At 45.9% G+C, this 18,499-nt stretch overlaps 1 protein-coding gene across 1 annotated transcript in view; it reads left to right on the top strand.

Moving 5' to 3' along the window:
- Window positions 1-237: 237 nt before the first annotated feature.
- Window positions 238-18,499, top strand: part of LOC131194947 (tripartite motif-containing protein 54-like) — a 32,383-nt gene continuing 14,121 nt past the window's right edge. Inside the window, exons 1-5 of the mRNA XM_058176564.1 lie at window positions 238-405; window positions 5,947-6,107; window positions 9,253-9,418; window positions 11,332-11,427; window positions 15,631-15,864. Coding sequence (XP_058032547.1) covers window positions 238-405; window positions 5,947-6,107; window positions 9,253-9,418; window positions 11,332-11,427; window positions 15,631-15,864 — 825 coding nt within the window. The remainder of the gene's footprint in view (window positions 406-5,946; window positions 6,108-9,252; window positions 9,419-11,331; window positions 11,428-15,630; window positions 15,865-18,499) is intronic.

The following is an 18,499-nucleotide window of genomic DNA, read 5'->3' as shown; positions in this document are numbered from 1 at the left end:
TGAGCTGAAATGGCCCTTTAAGACCGAGACGAAACTTAAACCCCTGGTGGGGAGCACGAGGCACAGGGCAGTTATATTTCTGGAGCCTTCAAGTAACATGTGGCAGACCTCTGGGGAACCCCAAGCCGTCAGGTGCTTCTGGGCTTCTCCAGCATTTTTCCCCCCCACCGCCGTGTCCTGCCAGGGCACACAGAAGGAGCTGCGAACTTCCACGAACGGCTGCCTCGAACCCTGGTCATGTCGAAGCACATGGAGTACACCTCCTACCCAAGAGATTGCCCCACCATGGAGAACTTGGAGAGGCAACTCATCTGCCCCATTTGCTTGGAGATGTTCACCAAACCTGTGGTCATTCTTCCCTGCCAGCACAACCTCTGCCGAAAATGTGCCAATGACATTTTTCAGGTTAGTTGGGGGTGGGGGTGTGGGTGTGTGTGTGTGGAGGAAAAACCTTTCAAAGCAGGTTAATGGAAATGTTTCTCAACGTGGAGCAGTTGACTCTCAGAATTGGAGAGCAGAACTTGGGTCAACACAGCCTTTGAGGAGTTGGGAAGATGCCTTCAGGATGGGAGAACCAGGTGGTTGGGATTGTATCATATGTGTTTGTGGGTGACGAGGATTTCCTGTTCTTCAGAGCAGGGGTCTCCAACCATGGCAACTTTGAGACTTGTGGACTTCAACTCCCAGAATCCTCAGCCAGCAAAGCTGGCTGAGGGATTCTGGGAGTTGAAGTCCACAAGTCTTAAAGTTCCCTAGGTTGAAGACCCCTGCTTCAGAAGATAGGTACAATTGTCCTTTTAAAAAAACCACTATATTAAGTCTACTTTAGACTTTGAAGTTTATGTATTTCTTCCTCAAAAAAAGCAGGAAACACAAATTCAGCAGGTTAAAAGGGTTCAGGGACCAACGATTGTGTTCCGACTTTAGACCAGCCAGCAATGCTGGCTGAGGTATTCTGGGAGTTGAAGTCCACACGTCTTAAAATGGCTAAAATTTGGAAGCAATACTTCCGAATGCGAAGGATGAGATCCTTCCAAATGAGAAGGATCCCTTCTGAAATTAAATTAGACTGATATTATAACACAGCTGGAAAGGGACATGATTGTGTTTTTTGCATCAAGTCGTGGCAGCCTGAAGGTGATGGAACAGATGAAGTCCACACCTCTTCAAAGGTCCAAGGTTAAGGAACACCCAACTCCATGGAGCAAAGTCAACTTCTTTGTCATATTTGATGCTTTAAGAAAACCTATTCTACACTTCCATATTTCTTGGACCGGAGACATCCTCATTTCTGGTCAAAAAATATCCAAGATGGCAACCACAATCTTCCTAGTCAAGCTCCGCCCCCTTTTTAAAAATGGGGGCAAGGCTTTCCTTGTTTTGACCACCATCTTCTGTCTTGATCACACCGTTGACCTGGAAGGCTTCCCTACTTGGAGTAACAAGGATCTATCTGTATTATTGAATTCAGGACAGGAAAGCCACAACATAGAGAGCCAGTCTGGTTTACTGTTTAAACCAGGGGTCTCCAACCTTGGTCCCTTTAAGACTTGTGGACTTCAACTCCCAGAGTCCCTCAGCCAGCAAAGCTGGCTGAGGGACTCTGGGAGTTGAAGTCCACAAGTCTTAAAGGGACCAAGGTTGGAGACCCCTGGTTTAAGGAACCAGTCTAGAAAGCAGGAGTTCTAGTCCCACCTTAAGCATGAAAGCCAGCAGGGTGACTTTGGGCTATCTATCTATCTATCTATCTATCTATCTATCTATCTATCTATCTATCTATCTATCTATCTGTCTGTCTGTCTGTCTGTCTGTCTGTCTGTCTGTCTGTCTGTCTGTCTGTCTGTCTGTCTGTCTGTCTGTCTGTCTGTCTGTCTGTCTGTCTGTCTGTCTGTCTGTCTGTCTCTTTTTTTTTAAAAATGATTATTGAGTATTTTATATTTTTAAAACCAAACACACAATAACAAAAGAAAACAAGAGAAAAAAAACAAAAACACATTTTTAAGGGTTGTTTTAATTATGGTGTATGTTTCTGTCTGTATTTTATTTGCCTGTTCACCGCCCTGAGTCCTTCGGGAGAAGGGCGGTATACAAATTAAAACATTATTATTATTACACTTACATCAAATGTTAAACTACAATACTAACAACAGATATATACACTTTTACAACTTTCAGCATCGACTTTGTCTCTTGTCTCTCATCTCTCTCTTTCTCTCTCTCTCTCTCACTCACTATGATATATCATCTCTCTCCCTCCCCCTTTCTCTTTCTCTTTCTTTCTGTCTCTCTGTCTTTCTCTCTCTTTTGCTCCCTCTCTCTCTGCCTCTCTTTCGCTTTCTCTTTCTTTCTCTGTCCCTGTCTGTCTGTCTTTTCTTTCTTTCTTTCTTTCTTTCTTTCTTTCTTTCTTTCTTTCTTTCTTTCTTTCTTTCTTTCTTTCTTTCTCTCTCTCTCTCTCTCTCTCCCCAGCCTACCTCGCAGGATTTATTTATTTGTTTGTTTATAGAGAATTTATATAGCTGCCCACTTAATCTCAGTAACTCTTAGCTGCTTATCTAATAAGATCAACAACAACAACCAGCCCAAGATACAAACGGTTAAATGATAACACCCCCATCCCTGTTTTGGATATGTTTGCCAAAGTCATATATGTTTGCCTGTTATTAAACACAGCTGCCTGCAATTACTGCAGGTTCAAGCCCCACCAGGTCCAAGGTTGACTCAGCCTTCCATCCTTTATAAGGTAGGTAAAATGAGGACCCAGATTGTTGGAGGCAATAAGTTGACTTTGTAAATATACAAATAGAATGAGACTATTGCCTTACACACTGTAAGCCGCCCTGAGTCTTCGGAGAAGGGCAGGATATAAATGTAAAAAAAAAAAAAGGTTGACTCAGCCTTCCATCCTTTATAAGGTAGGTAAAATGAGGACCCAGATTGTTGTGGGGGCAATAAGTTGACTTTGTAAATATACAAATAGAATGAGACTATTGCCTTACACATGTAAGCCGCCCTGAGTCTTCGGAGAAGGGCGGGATATAAATGTAAACACATATATATATATAAAAATGACTAAACCCAGGATACGAATACAAAACCAAACATCTGATTGCGACCTGTTGCGACCTGTTGTACGTCTAGCCTGTGTGTGTGCGCGTGCAATATAGACCATCGAGATTTCTTCCCAGACATTCGTGGTCCTAGGTCACAATGACTGAAGGACGATGAATGCTTTGGGTTTTCTAGCTCTTTGTTTCCCCTTGGGGATTACCGGACACCTGCCTTTGCGCTATTATTGGATATCGTGGCTTGGCTCCAGTCAGTCTTGGACATTTGGATTTCTTGCCAAAATAATATGCTCCTTTGCTGGAGCTGATCTAGTTAGCCCCCACCCCCCACCTCCTAACCTGCCCCCGGAGGGCTGAGCATCCAACCACTGACCTTTGCAAGGTCTGGGCTGCAAAGAAGTGGGACGTATCTCAAATTCTGGAACCGTTTGCCTTGCTCCCCGAGGTGCCCCGATTTTGAAATGTGAGACAAGGGCGGGAAAATACAAGGTAGGTTGGAGAAAGCATTCTAACACGGTAAGCAACTGAGTCAGAAGATCACTTAAAAGCAGTTTATTGGGGTACCCTGATAAAATAAGATCTCTCTATGACAGTGGTTCTCAACCTTTATAGTGCTGCGACCCCTTTAATATAATTCCCCACGATGTGGCGACCCCAACCGTAAAATTATTTTCGTTTTTAATTTATCGCGCCTGAAGCCGTATTGGCTAGCGATCTGAACTGCTTGCGATTGCCTTGAGGATGGAGGCATTAAAGTGGAGACTCCTCCCCTATTAAGTTTATGGCGCCTGAAGCCAGATTAGGCTAGCGATTGGGAGTGATTGCAGCTGGCTTGAGAGGGAGACATCAGAGCAAAGATTTCTCTCTTTTTTAATTCATCGCGCCTGAAGCCGAATTCGGCTAGCGATTTGAAGAGCCTGCAGCTGGCTTGTGGAGTCAACCATTGGAGCGCGATTCTTCGACTCGCAAGTATACTTCCCATATTTCCGATGGTCTTAGGCGACCCCTGGCAAATCGTCATTCGACCCCCAGCGGGGTCCCGACCCACAGGTTGAGAACCGCTGCCTTACAGAATAGGAGCAAAATTTACATATTTGCATCCCATCATATCACACATGTTTATTAAAATGAGGTCTGACGTCAGAAGGGGGTGTAATTGTAAGAAAATAATTGTTTGGAGCTCACCAAAGAGATCACCCAAATTTGTACTAACAAACTTTTTTTCTTATCGGGAGCAAGTCTCCCAACACCTTCATCAGTTTAGGAACGTTAAAAGCTAAGGAACCTGAACCTCATTTTAAAAGAGAGAAAACAAATCAAATTAAAATGCAAAGTAACTACATTAGTTGACAAATTAAAAAAAAATAACCCACGTCATTTGCCCTTCATCTGTGAGTTACGGAGAGCCAAAGCTTGCTAGTTTTCTGCTGTCAGAGGAACCAGGGAAGGCAGAGCTCTGTGTCCTAAACCCCCCCCCCACCCTCCATTTCTATGTGGGTGGCTGTTTTTGCAAACATGTGCAACTTACCTACCCAAATAGCCCACTGAGGATGGGGGGGGGGTTCCTCACAAAACGACACTCGACACTCTGCAGGAGCAAGCAAAAGAGGTTGGATTTGTTTGGGATAAGATGTCTCAAGGTCAGATGTGACCTGAGCTTGGTCCCCTTCTGAAGACCTAAATTTCAAGTGGAGAAGGATTTGGGGATTAGTCCAAAGAAGGCCCTTAAAACACACCCCAAGAGAGCACCTGATTCCTTCCTTCCTTCCTTCCTTCCTTCTTTCTTTCCTCCTTCCTTCCTCCAACCCTCCGCCCCTACCTCCCTCCTCTCTCCCTCTCCTTCCTTTCTCCCTCTCCTCTCTTCCTTCTCCTCGTCCTCCTTCCCTCTTTCCCTTCCTCCCTCTCCCTCCTTCTCCTTCACTTTCCCTCTCTCTCCTTCTTCTTCCCTTTCCTCCCTCTTCTCCCTTCTCCTTCTTTGTCTCTCCTTCTCCTCCCTCTCTCCCTTCTTCCTCTCCTTCTCCTTCTCTTTCTTCTTCTCCTTCCTTTTCCCTCTCCCTCCCTCTCCCTCCTTCTCCCTCTCCTCCTTCTCCTTCACTTTCCCTCTCTCTTTTTTTTCCTTTTCCTCCCTCCTCTCCCTCCTCCCTCTTTGTCTCTCGTTCTCCTCCCCTCTCTCTCCCCTTCTTCCTCCTTCTCTTTCTCCTTCTCCTTCCTCTTTCCCTCTCCCTCCCTCTCCCTCCTTCTCCTTCACTTTCCCTCTCTCTCGTTTTTCTTCCCTTTCCTCCCTCTCCTCTCGCTCCTCCTTCTTTGTCTCTCCTTTGCCTCCCCTCTCTCTCCCCTTCTTCTCCTCCTTCCCTTTCTTCCCTCTCCTCTTCCTCCTTCCTCTTTCCCTCTCCCTCTCTCTTGCTCCTTCTCCCTCCCCTCCTTTTCCTTCCCTTTCCTCCCTCCCCTCTCCCTCCTCCCTCTTTGCCTCTCCTTTGCCTCCCTCTCTCTCCCTTCTTCTCCTCCTTCCCTTTCCTCCTCTCCTCTCTCCTCTCTTCCTCCTTCCTCTCTCCTCTCCTCCTTCCTCCTTCTCCCTCTCCTCCTTTTCCTTCCCTTTCCTCCCTCTCCTCTCCCTCCTCCTTCTTTGTCTCCCCTCTTTCTCCTCCTTTCCCTTCCTCCCTCTCCTTCTCCTTCCTCTCTCCCTCCTCCTCCTCCTCCTCCTCCTCCTTCCCCCTTCCCCGTCCCAATAGGCAGCTTTAACCAACTGATTACTTTGATAGTTTCAACTGCACACTTGAATGCTCCATGGATAACTCCACAGTAAAGACGCATCCAAACGGTCCTCTCCCTCACGATACTCCCTATCGGTGTATTGATCACCCTGGTCTCTTGCGCCCCACAGTCTCGCGGGACAACCCTGGGCTCTGCAGGGAGATTCCGCTGCCCTTCGTGCCGCCACGAAGTTGTCCTGGACAGACACGGCATTTACGGCTTGCAACGGAATCTGCTGGTGGAGAACATCATCGACATCTACAAGCAAGCGTCAGCCAGGGGTCCAGAAAGGTGGGCTGTCTTTCCCAGCTGTTCCTGGGCTCTTTCACATCACATCCCCAAACGGGGGCGGAATTCACTGATTGACTTATTAAACTGGTTGGTGTTGTGGCTCCTGCCCCCAAACCTGGCCCCCTGCCTTGGAGCCGGGCCTGCTATCAGAAAGTGACTTGGACAGTGAGGGAGAAGGGCCATCAGGACCTCAGAAGCACCGGCCTCCCTGGATCAGCTCCAGGAGCCAGAAGCAGGCCCAAGTGAAAGAGATAATGAGGCCTCCTTCTCCTGACTCTTCCCCCCCCAGGCCACGCCTTCAGACCCAGCGGACAGCAATCAGGCTTGGCTCAATCCCAGGTTTCATAGGCAGGAGAGGCGGGAACAACAGAAACAGGGGAGGGGCAGGCCTAGGAAGTGCTGAGTCATGGAGCCACATCCCACAGGATATAAAAGGCAGCAAGAGCTGGTGTGTCTCTTTGTATCAGGCAAATCCACAGACTGACTAGAGCTGAAGGTTGTGACTCACCAGCGTCTTGGCAGCTATCGAGGGCTCTTGGCAGACGCTGATTCTTCTGCTGCCAGAGCTGATAAGAGCCGGCTAATAAAGCCATCGTTCGGACGGAGGCGAGAAGGACACAACAGTTGGTCATTCCAGCTGGCTAGATGTAGGACGTTAGCTCCCACCCTTCTCCTAGAAAAATGAGATCTTTGGGGGGATATTAAAAGGGCAGAATATTTCCCCTAAAAGGGAGGCAGAAACTCAGCCCCCCCCCACCTTTGTCAATGAGCCTGTTCTGTCCCCCCTCGCCTCCGTCCGAGCAATGGCTTAATTAGCCGGCACTATCAGCTCTGGCAGCAAACTAGCGAGCGTCTGCCAAGTGTCTCTGTTATCTCCCTCAACGCTGATGAGTCACCCAGGAATAAACAGTACTTCAGCTCTTAGTTAAGCAGTTAATTTGCCTCCTACGAAGAGGCACAGCAGCTCTGGCTGCCTTTATATCCTGTTGGGTGTGCTCCATGACTCAGCACTTCCTAGGCCTGCCCCACCCCTGCTTCTGTTGTTCCTGCCTCTCCTGCCTACGAAACCTAGGGTCCAGCCAGGCCTGATTGCCATCAGCTGGGTCTGGAGGCGTGGCCTGGGGGGGAAAGAGTCAGGGGACGGAGGCCTCGTTATCTCCTCCACCTGGCCTGCCTCTGGCTCCTGGAGCTGAGCCAGGGAAGCCAGTGCTCCCGAGGTAAGTCCTGATGGCCCTTCCCCCTCACTTTCCAAGTCACTTTCTGGCAGGAGGCCCGGCTCGGGGGTGGGGGGGCGCAGAAACAACAGAGCCATTAAGGTCAGTCTATTCTACATCACAAAGATCTACCTCCTTCAGGCAGAGCCATAGCAGGAATTGCCCAAAGCCCTTTCATGACATCATCACCCAGCAAGAGTCAACCAAGCCTGGGACATAGGCAACCTATAAAGTTACCCCTGCATAGCTCCGTGGGTGTCTGACAACCAATCAGAACACAAGCTCAAATTCAAAATCCCAGAGAGGGCATAAAACTCAGGTACGCTCAGCATCTCTTCCCTTTTTTTTTTCCTTCTTCACCCAAGATTTTCAAGGCAGGTGATCCTTTCCACCTGTCAGTGTTCCAGAACAGGGGTCTCCAACCTTAGCAACTTTAAGACTTGTGGACTTCAACTCCCAGAATCCCTCAGCCAGCAAAGCTGGCTGAGGTATTCTGGGAGTTGAAATCCGCAAGTCTTAAAGTTGCCAAGGTTGGAGCCCCCTGTTCCAGAAAACCCCCCAACTCCAAGTAAAAACTCCGAAGCAAGCATCTTTCAATGTTCTATTTACTAGAATAGGTAAATTGGCACATCTGGGAAAACCCGAATCTGAAAGGTCCGGGTTTTCCCTCAGGAAATCAAAATCCCCCAAACCATCCCCTCACTCCGCAGTCGATCACGTGCTCCAATCGCCAATCGTCCCATCTGGAGACAGCAGTCTGACCACTCCTTCTCCAGATGCAGGATCAGCCTGACCTTGACCGACAGGAGGAATAGAATAGAATAGAATAGAATAGAATAGAATAGAATAGAATAGAATAGAATAGAATAGAATAGAATAGAATAGAATTTTTTATTGGCCAAGTGTGATTGGACTCACAAGGAATTTGTTTTGGTGTACATAAAAGAAAAGAAAAAGAAAAGAAAAACCTTCATCAAAGGTACATCATTTACAACACAAATGATGGTCATAGGTTGCAATTTAACCCTTAATGATAGCAACAAAAAGTTACAGTCATACAGTCATAAGTGTCTGTATTATAAGTGTCTGTAAGGAATGTTATTATGTCTAAAGACAACCCCTATACTAAATCCCCTCTCCTACTTTCCCACACATGAGAAGGTGGCAGCATGGAAGCTTCCGGCTTAATATGGTTTCCAAAGCTGACACCACCATTAAAACCCATCTTTCCAAGCAGTCACCATGTTTCCAGAGTCTTTCTCCCCTCTTGGAACTGAACCCAGATGGACATTTCTTCCAACATAGATCTGGGTAGACTCTAAAACAGCGGTTCTCAACCTGTGGGTCGCGACCCCGTTGGGGGTCGAATGACGATTTGCCAGGGGTCACCTAAGACCATCGGAAATATGGGAAGTATACTTGCGAGTCGAAGAATCGCGCTCCAATGGTTGACTCCACAAGCCAGCTGCAGGCTCTTCAAATCGCTAGCCGAATTCGGTTTCAGGCGCGATGAATTAAAAAAGAGAGAAATCTTTGCTCTGATGTCTCCCTCTCAAGCCAGCTGCAATCACTCCCAATCGCTAGCCTAATCTGGCTTCAGGCGCGATAAACTTAATAGGGGAGGAGTCTCCGCTTTAATGCCTCCGTCCTCATGGCAATCGCAAGCAGTTCAGATCAATAGCCAATATGGCTTCAGGCACGATAAATTTAAAACAAAAATAATTTTACAGTTGGGGTCGCCACATCGTGGGGAATTGTATTAAAGGGGTCGCAGTACTATAAAGGTTGAGAACCAGTGCTCTAAAAGCAAGCAGCGGATTTGACCCAATACAGAATTAAAGGGGATTTTTGGGAACCTTGGGGAGATCTAGCCTTCCTCCCATCGTATATTCTCCCCCCCCCCCCCGATATTTTTCTTTCTTCTCTAACAGACCTCTGTTGAAAACCGAGCACCCAACTTGCGAAGAGCACGAGGAGGAAAGGATCAACATTTATTGCGTGACGTGCGCTGTTCCCACATGCTCCCTGTGCAAAGTTTTTGGGGAACACAAAGAATGCGAAGTAGCTCCACTCTCGGACATCTGCACAAAGCGGAAGGTGTGGCCCAGGCTGCTGATATAAGATGATAAGATAAGATACAAGATAAGCTATGAGATATAAAATAAGCAATAGGATAGGGTAGGTTAGGGTTGGATAGGATAGGGTAGGATAGGATAGGATAGGGTAAGGTAGGGTAGGTTAGGGTTGGATAGGGTAGGGTAGGGTAGGGTTGGGTAGGGTAGGATAGGGTTGAATAGGGTAGGGTAGGGTAAGGTAGGGTTGAATAGGATAGGGTAGGGTTGGATAGGGTAGGGTAGGGTAGGGTAGGGTTGGATAAATAGAATAGGGTAAGGTACTGTAGGGTAGGGTTGGATAGGGTAGGGTAGGATAGGGTAAGGTAGGGTTGGATAGAATAGGGTAGGGTAATTGGATAGGGTAGGATAGGATAGGATAGGATAGGATAGGGTAAGGTAGGGTAGGTTAGGGTTGGATAGGGTAGGGTAGGGTAGGATAGGGTTGAGTAGGGTAGGGTAAGGTAGGGTGAATAGGATAGGGTAGGGTTGGATAGGGTAGGGTAGAGTAGGGTTGGATAAATAGGATAGGGTAAGGTAGTGTAGGGTAGGGTTGATTAGGGTAGGGTAGGGTTGGATAAGATAGGATTGGATAGGGTAGGGTTGGGTTGGATAGGATAGGATTGGATTGGATAGGATAGGATAGGGTAGGGTTGGATAAGATAGGATTGGATAGGGTAGGGTAGGAGGGTTGGATAGTATAGGATTGGATTGGATTGGATTGGATAGGATAGGGTAGGGTAGGGTAGGGTAGGGTAGGGTTGGATAGGATAAGAGAGGATAACCTTTACAGTCACTTTTCTGATATATATATATATAAAGGTTTTAATCGGTGTGTGCTGCCCGCTCTTAATTTATGCCAGTGAAACATGGACACTTTAGGCATGAAAACTAGCTGGGTGATTTTGAGCCAATCATAGGGTGCCTCTGAGTTCTAGTCCTGCCTTATTTATGAAAGCCCGCTGGGTGACTTTGGGCCAATCACCAGGAGTTGTGAGTTCTAGTCCCACTTTAGGCATCAAAGCCAGCTTGGTTACTCTGGGCCAATCACCAGGAGACAGTGAGAGCTAATCATGCCTTATGCATGAAAGCCAGCTGGGTGATTTTTGTACCAATCACTGGGTGTCTATGAGTTCTAAGCCTGACTTAGACATGGAAGCGAGCTGCGTGACTTTGGGCCACTCACCAGGAGACTGTGAGTTGTAGTCCTGCTTTAGTCATGAAACCCAACTTGGTGACTCTGGATCAATTACCAGGAGACAGTGAGTTCTAGTCCTGCCTTACGCATAAAAGCCAGCTGGGTGATTTTGGGTCAATCACTAGGATAGGAGTCTCCAACCTTGGTCCCTTTAAGACTTGTGGACTTCAACTCCCAGAGTCCCTCAGCCAGCAAAGCTGGCTGAGGAACTCTGGGAGTTGAAGTCCACAAGTCTTAAAGGGACCAAGGTTGGAGATCCCTGCACTAGGAAATGCGAGTTCTAATCCCACTTAGGCATGAAAGCTAGCTGGGTGATTTTGAACCAAACACTGGGTGTCTGTGAGTTCTAGTCCTGCCTTAGGCATGAAAGCCAATTGGGTAACCTTTGGCCAATCAGTCTCTCTCAGCCCACCCCATCCCATAGGGCAGGGGTCTCCAACCTTGGCAACTTTAAGATTTGTGGACTTCAACTCCCAGAATCCCTCAGCCAGCAAAAGGATAGGGATTCTGGGAGTTGAAGTCCACAAGTCTTAAAGTTGCCAAGGTTGGAGACCCCTGCCATAGGGGGTGCTGTTGCGGGGGAAATAGTAAGGTGTTTGTTGCCTTGAGTTGTTTCTAAGAAGATAACAAAGGTGGGATATGAATAAAATAAATAAACATCTTGACCGCAATTCCACCTGCTTCCAATCTCTCCTATCTAGGCGGAGCTGACCAATGGAATCGCGGCCCTCGTGGCAGCCAATGACAGGATCCAAACCTACACGGCAGAACTCCAAGGCAGGTGCAGGAATATTGAGGTGGGCCCTGATTCCTCTTCCCATTTCTTTCTGTAAATCAGGAATCTCTTCCAGGCTTCTTCAAATGCCCAAACATTTTCCACTGGCTGCATTCACATTAAGCGATTAAGTGGAACAGAGAAATACAGGTAGTCCTGAAGTTATGACCGTAATTGCTGCCTGCCCAATTCAATGACTGACCTGATTTGAGGACAATTTTGGCAGTGATCATTAAGTGGATGCAGCGGTCATAAATGTGAATCCGTTGTTTGCTACAGGTGCGGTTTTGCTGAAAACTGAAAAAGCGGAGGTTTTCAGCAAAAACGGCTGCAAAATGTGGTTATAGGACCCTTGGATCAGGGGTGAAATGCTCCCGGTTCTGACCGGATCTTGTGATCCATTAGCGCCCGTGGTCGGTGGTTCAGCGAACCGGTAGCGATGGCGGAGAAAAGCTCCGCCCACCTACCCGGGTGTCATTACTTTCTAGTTTTAACCCGGAAGTAATGTGGTTTTTTACCTTCTGCGCATGTGCAGAAGGTCTGTGCACACATGTGACATGCGCACGCACTTCCGAACCGGTAAGGAAGGTAAGTAGATTTCACCCCTGCCTTGGATGGTGCAGTTGAGCCAGTTTAGTCTAGGGGTTAAGGTGTTGTTGTTGTTAGTTGTGAAGTTGTGTCCGAACCATCGCGACTCCATGGACAACATTCCTCCAGGCCTTCCTGTCCTCTACCATCCTCTGGAGTCCATTTAAACTCTTGCCTACTGCTTCAGTGACTCCATCCAGCCACCTCGTTCTCTGTCGTCCCATTTATTTTTTTTGCCCTCCATCGTTCCCAGCATTAGGCTCTTCTCCAGTCAGTCCTTCCTTCTCATTAGGTGACCAAAGTATTTTTGGTTAAGGTACCAGGCTAGAAAGCAGGAGACTGTGAGTTCTAGTACAGCTTTAAGCATGAAAGCCGGTTGAGTGACTTTCGGCCAATCACCAGGAGACAGTGAGTTTTAGTCCTGCCTTAAGCATGAAAGCCGCTTGGGTGACTTTGGGCCAATCACCAGGAGACGGTGAATTCTAGTCCCGCCTTAGGCATGAGAGCTGGTTGGGTGACTTTGGGCCAATCACCAGGAGACGGTGAGTTGTAGTCCTGCCTTAAGCATGAAAGCCACTTGGGTGACTTTGGGCCAATCACCAGGAGACAGTGAGTTCTAGTCCTGCCTTATGCATGAAAGTCGCTTGGGTGACTTTGGGCCAATCACCAGGAGACGGTGAGTTCTAGTCCCGCCTTAGGCATGAAAGCCGGTTGGGTGACTTTGGGCCAATCACCAGGAGACAGTGAGTTCTAGTCCTGCCTTATGCATGAAAGCCGGTTGGGTGACTTTGGGCCAATCACCAGGAGACAGTGAGTTCTAGTCCTGCCTTAAGCATGAAAGCTGGTTGGATGACTTTGGGCCAATCATCAGGAGACGGTGAATTCTAGTCCTGCCTTAAGCATGAAAGTCGCTTGGGTGACTTTGGGCCAACCTCAACTTACAGCCATAATTGAATCCGGATTTTCTCTTGCTGTGTGAAAGATTTGTGAAGTGAATTTTGTCCCATATATGACCTTCCTTGCCACCGTTGTTAAGGGAATCGCTACACTTGTTAAATTAATGACACGGTTTGTTAAGGGAACCTGGCTTCCACCATTGACTTTGCTTGTCAGAACGTCGCGAAAGGGGAATCACTTTTACAACCGGTTGGGGTAATAGGTAGTAAAAAAAATGCTAAAAGAAGTGGGGGGAAAAAAGGTTCTGACAATCAGCTTTGCTGCAGGATCCTTGGAAATTTTTGTTTTACTTTTGAAAGCATTTTTTTTACTACCTGTTGCCCGAACCGGTATTTTTGTGTAAAGTGTGATAGTTTGTTTTTGAGCTTTCTCTGACTCTGTGAGGTTCCTGCTTGTTGCAGGGCCCATTTTGTGTGAAGTCCAGCTGCTTTTGCATTGTGTGTGAGTCAGTTGGGTACAATGTTCCCTCTAATTTTTCACGAGTCTGAGCAAGCACACTAACTCCCTGAGCGGTCCCTTGGACCACTGTGAGCAACATCAGACGTGCGGGTCATGCCAGCATCGCATCCATTCAAGTTACATGATTTATTAAATCCATTCATTTATTTTATTTATTTATTTATTTTTATTTTATTTTATTTATTTATTTATTATTATTATTATTATTATTATTATTATTATTATTATTATTATTATTATTATTATTATTATTATTATTATTTATTTATTAAATCCATCCATTCAAGTCACATGATTTATTAAAAGAATCAAACAGATTCGGCTAGCTAAAACTTTTAGCTAGATTCGGCTAGCAAGTTTTAGCTAGGAATCTGGCGAGCTAATCAACGTCATTTGACAGGCGTTGATTAGCTGCATTTCTTGTGAGACCGTGTCAGAGTGCACGCGCGCAGTTTAGAGGGAACAGTGGTTGGGTAGCTTTTGTGTTGTTTTTGTGTAAAGTGTGATAGTTGGTTTTCCAGGTAAAGTGTGATAGTTGGTTTTCCAGGCCACATGACCACCAAGCCACGCCCATCCTGTGACATGACCACCAAGCCACACCTACCCAGTCACATGATCACCAAGCCACACCCACTGAACCGGTAGGGAAATTTTTTTGAATTTCACCACTGGTCATAAGTCACTTTTTTCATTGCCGTTATAAGTTTGAACGGTCACTAATGGAACTGTTGTAGGTCAAGGATCACCTGCATTTCTTCACCCACTTAAGCGGACTATAAAAGATGGAGCTGGTAAGATGGAGCTGGTATAAGACGGTGCAAAATACTTCTATCTAAATTTGTTTGATGGCATCATTCGAGATGTGATTCAGGATGAATCAAGTATTTATGAAGGCACCAAGAGAAAAACATTTCCCCCGTACAATTTCAAACACTCTTTGAGTTTCTTTCAAGTTTTTTTTTTCCTCCCATTTTCCTACTTCACTTGACTGTAAATAAGTGTCTTTTTGAAAAATTAAGCAAATGAAGCCAAATATATCTCCAGAACAAGTGGGTGGAATTTAGATGTTTTTCAAACGCGGTGATACTAATGGCTTTTTAATATATACGCATACATACATACACATATACATGGAAATGATTTGTCCTCCAGGAATTAAAATCTATCATGTTTTTTTAAAAGTATGCTAACTCTTTCTGGTTAGAAAGCTATCCATGCTGATGGATTAATAAAGTAGATTGAGAAGTAGGAAAAAACTCCACATTTTTTAAACCAGGGGTTAGACCACAAATATATGTAGTGGGCACCTTCACAAAATGGCTGCCAGTGTTGCCCTTGTCTAGTTTAATTAAAAGAAAGAACAAGGGTGACATGATAGCAGTCTTCCAATATCTGAAGGGCTGCCACAGAGAGGAGGGGGTCAACTTATTCTCCAAAGCACCAGAAGGCAGGACAAGAAGCAATGGGTGGAAACTAATCAAGGAGAGAAGCAACTTAGAACTAAGGAGAAATTTCCTGACAGTGAGAACAATTAATCAGTGGAACTCTTTGCCTCCAGAAGTTGTGAATGCTTCAACACTGAAAGTTTTTAAGAAGATGTTGGATAACCATTTATCTGAGATGATATAGACTCTTCTGTTTGAGAAGGGCCTCTGGTGGCTCAGACTGCTAAAACAGTCTGTTATTAACACAGCTGCTTGCAATTACTGCAGGTTCTAGTCCCACCAGGCCCAAGGTTGACTCAGCCTTCCATCCTTTATAAGGTAGGTAAAATGAGGACCCAGATTGTTGGGGGCAATAAGTTGACTTTGTATATAATATACAAATGGATGAAGACTATTGCTTAACACAGTGTAAGCCGCCCTGAGTCTTCGGAGAAGGGCGGGATATAAATGCAAATTTAAAAAAAAGGGGGGGGCTGCACTAGATGACCTCCAAGGTCCCTACCAACTTTGTTTTCCTATGGAGGTTGTCTCCAGTGTGAAACTAGAACATGGCTTAATTACTTAACCAGGGTTGCACTGGATGACCTCCAAGGTCCCCTCCAACGCTGCTATTCTGTTATTCTGAGGTCATTCATTCACAACCCTGGGTTCAAATAACACAATCCGCCAGTTGTGTATTGTTGAGCAAACCCAGCCTCGGTAACAAACCATGGTTTATTAGCCTGGCTAGGCCCTCTAACCTGGTTGTATCGCCTGATCCCTTCCTTCTCGAGCAGGCAAATTGCAAAGCTCAGAAGCAGGCGCTGTGTGAGAAGTTTGACCGCATGGGGGCAATTTTGGAAGAACGGAGGAAGATCATGCTTCAAAGGATCACGTATGAACAGGAAAGCAAGGCCCAGCATCTGAACGGGCTGAGCAAAGTATGCAGCGACCACATCGAAACTTCTTCCAAGCTGGTGGACACAGCCCTGCAGTCCATGGAAGAACCTCAGATGTCAGTTTTTGTCCAGGTAAGAGCCCTTGAAACCAGCGATAGGTACAGATAGAGAGAGAGAGAGAGAGAAAAGAGAGAGAGAGATGGAATGAGAGAGAGAGAGAGGGTGGATGGAGAGAGAGAAAGAGAGAGGGATGGATAGATGGATAGATAGATAGATAGATAGATAGATAGATAGATAGATAGATAGATAGATAGATAGATAGATTGAAGGATCGATAGAAATAGAGAGAGATAGATGATAGATGCCACAAAGAAGTGGGAGTCGGGCTGTTCTCCAAACCACCTGAGGGTAGAACAAGAAGCAATGGGTGGAAACTGATCAAGGAAAGAAGCAACTTAGAACTAAGGAGAAATTTCCTGACAGTTAGAAAAATTAATAAGTGGAACGACTTGCCTGCAGAAGTTGTGGATGCTCCAACACTGGAAATCTTTAAGAAAATGTTGGATAACCATCTGACTGAGATGGTGTAGGGTTTCCTGCCTGGGCAGGGGGTTGGACTAGAAGGCCTCCAAGGTCCCTTCCAACTCTGTTGTTATATTATATTATATAGAGATAGAGAGAGATGATAGATGATAGATAGATATAAAGAGAGAGAGAGAGATGGATGGATAGATATTTAAATGGCTGGCTGGCTGGCTAGATAGATAGATAGATAGATAGATAGATAGATAGATAGATAGATAGATAGATAGATAGATAGATAGATAGATAGATAGATAGATAGATTATACACACACACACACATCCATCCATACACACACACACAAATATGTATATTATATACTGTATTTTTCGGAGTGTAAGACACACCTTTCCCCCCCCAAAAAAGAGGGTGAAAATCTGGGTGCGTCTTATACTCCGAATGTAGCCCCGCCCAGCTTCTCAAACGGAGGTTTCAGAGGCTGAACAAAGCATCCAAACAGAGCTTCAGAAAAAAAGCCCCCAAACGGAGCTTCAGAAAAAAAGCCCCCAAACTGAGCTTCAGAAAAAAAGCCCCCAAACGGAGCTTCAGAAAAGAAGCCTCCAAACAGAGCTTCAGCGGCTTTTTTTCTGAAGCTCTGTTTCGGAGGCTTTCAGAGGCAGAAAAAAAAGCAAAAAAAAAGCAAGGCACAGAGCTCACAACCAAGGAACCTGTTGCTAAAATTTACCTCTGGGAACAACTAATTGGGGGTATTCCAGGAGGCCTGATTCACCTGCCAATCCGCTTTTTTCTTATTTTCCTCCCCAAAAACTAAGGTGCATCTTATACTCCGAAAAATACTGTGTTTAAGGCACATGTTTATGGCCTGGTAGAATTTCAAGCACTGTCACAAAATGGCCGCTCTACTAGTTATAAAAGTCAAGCTAAGTTCAACTCTGGTGACTTCAAAGAGAAGTTCAGGTAGAGTTGGTTTCTTTGAGGATCACATGAGCCCGGGATGCTGCAGATGTCATACATATGCGCCGAAATAGGCAGGTTAATGATGGAAATTAAGGATAAGGAGGAAACAGAGCACTACTTAACATTATTGTTAGTACATTATTGTACTAATGGTTAGATAACAGGTGCAGAGATCAGTAACTTAATAACGAAAGAAGATTAACAAAATAGAAATAAATACATATATATAGATATTTATACGCATATATACTAAAAGTAATATTACCATTGGACTATACTCGACTATAGATTAAAGTGTATAGAGTGACAACTGTATAGAGCAGTGAAGGCGAACCGGAAGTTGGCAAACGGGCCGTTTCCAGCCTCTGGAGGGCCTCCAGGAGGGGTGGGGAAGGCCGTTTTGCCCCTCCCAGGCTCCTAGAAAGGCTCTGGAGCCTGGAGAGAGCAAAAAACGGGCCTTCCCCAACCACCTCCAGACCCTCCGGAGGTAGGAAACAGCCTGTTTCCCTTCTGCCAGTGGGCTCAGAAGGCCCGAAAATCTGCTGGCCAGTGCACATATATGTGTTCTGTCTCCTTCCCCACTTCAGACCCACGAGCTGGCCTTCAGCCAGTGGATTCACAGCTGTTATCAGTCCTGGCAGAGAAATCGCAGCTGCTTGCCAAAGTTCAAACAAATGACTCACGTAGCAAGACTTTCAGCTCTTTTTGAAATGGTTCAGCTAAACTTTTGCTTCCCGTGGAGTGAGAGCAGTCCCAAAGCTCCTTATATATCTACCCTTCCTTTTGATGACGCCGCCTCTCTAATCTTCTGAAGTCAAGCCAAGCTTGATTATTATTATTATCAGCTGGGTCTGAAGGCATAGCCTGGGGAAGGGAGGAATCAGGGGATGACGGCCTCATTACGTCCTCTGACTGGTCTGGTTCTAGCTCCTGGAGCCGAGCCACAGGAATCGGTGCTCCCGCGGTAAGCCTTACCGGCCCTTCCCCCTCACTCGCAGAGTCACTTTCAGGCATGAGGCCAGGTTCGGGGACTGGAGTCACAGCAATATGGCTACACGTGCCACCTGTGGCAAACATGCCATAAGTTCGCCATCACGGGTATAGAGTGTTATGGTATAACTACGACAATAACGGTTATAACCAGGACGTACAAGATTACATATATTTAAAAGAGACTACATTGTATAATTATGAGAACAATGGTTAAAATCAGGGTGTTTAATACTATGTATACTTAAAAGGGACTTTCTTTATTTATTTTTCTTT

The sequence above is a fragment of the Ahaetulla prasina genome, chromosome 3 (assembly GCF_028640845.1).
Source record: "Ahaetulla prasina isolate Xishuangbanna chromosome 3, ASM2864084v1, whole genome shotgun sequence".
Classification (NCBI taxonomy): domain Eukaryota; kingdom Metazoa; phylum Chordata; class Lepidosauria; order Squamata; family Colubridae; genus Ahaetulla; species Ahaetulla prasina.
Note: the sequence above shows the minus strand (reverse complement) of the source record. Positions and strands in the feature narration are given on the sequence as shown.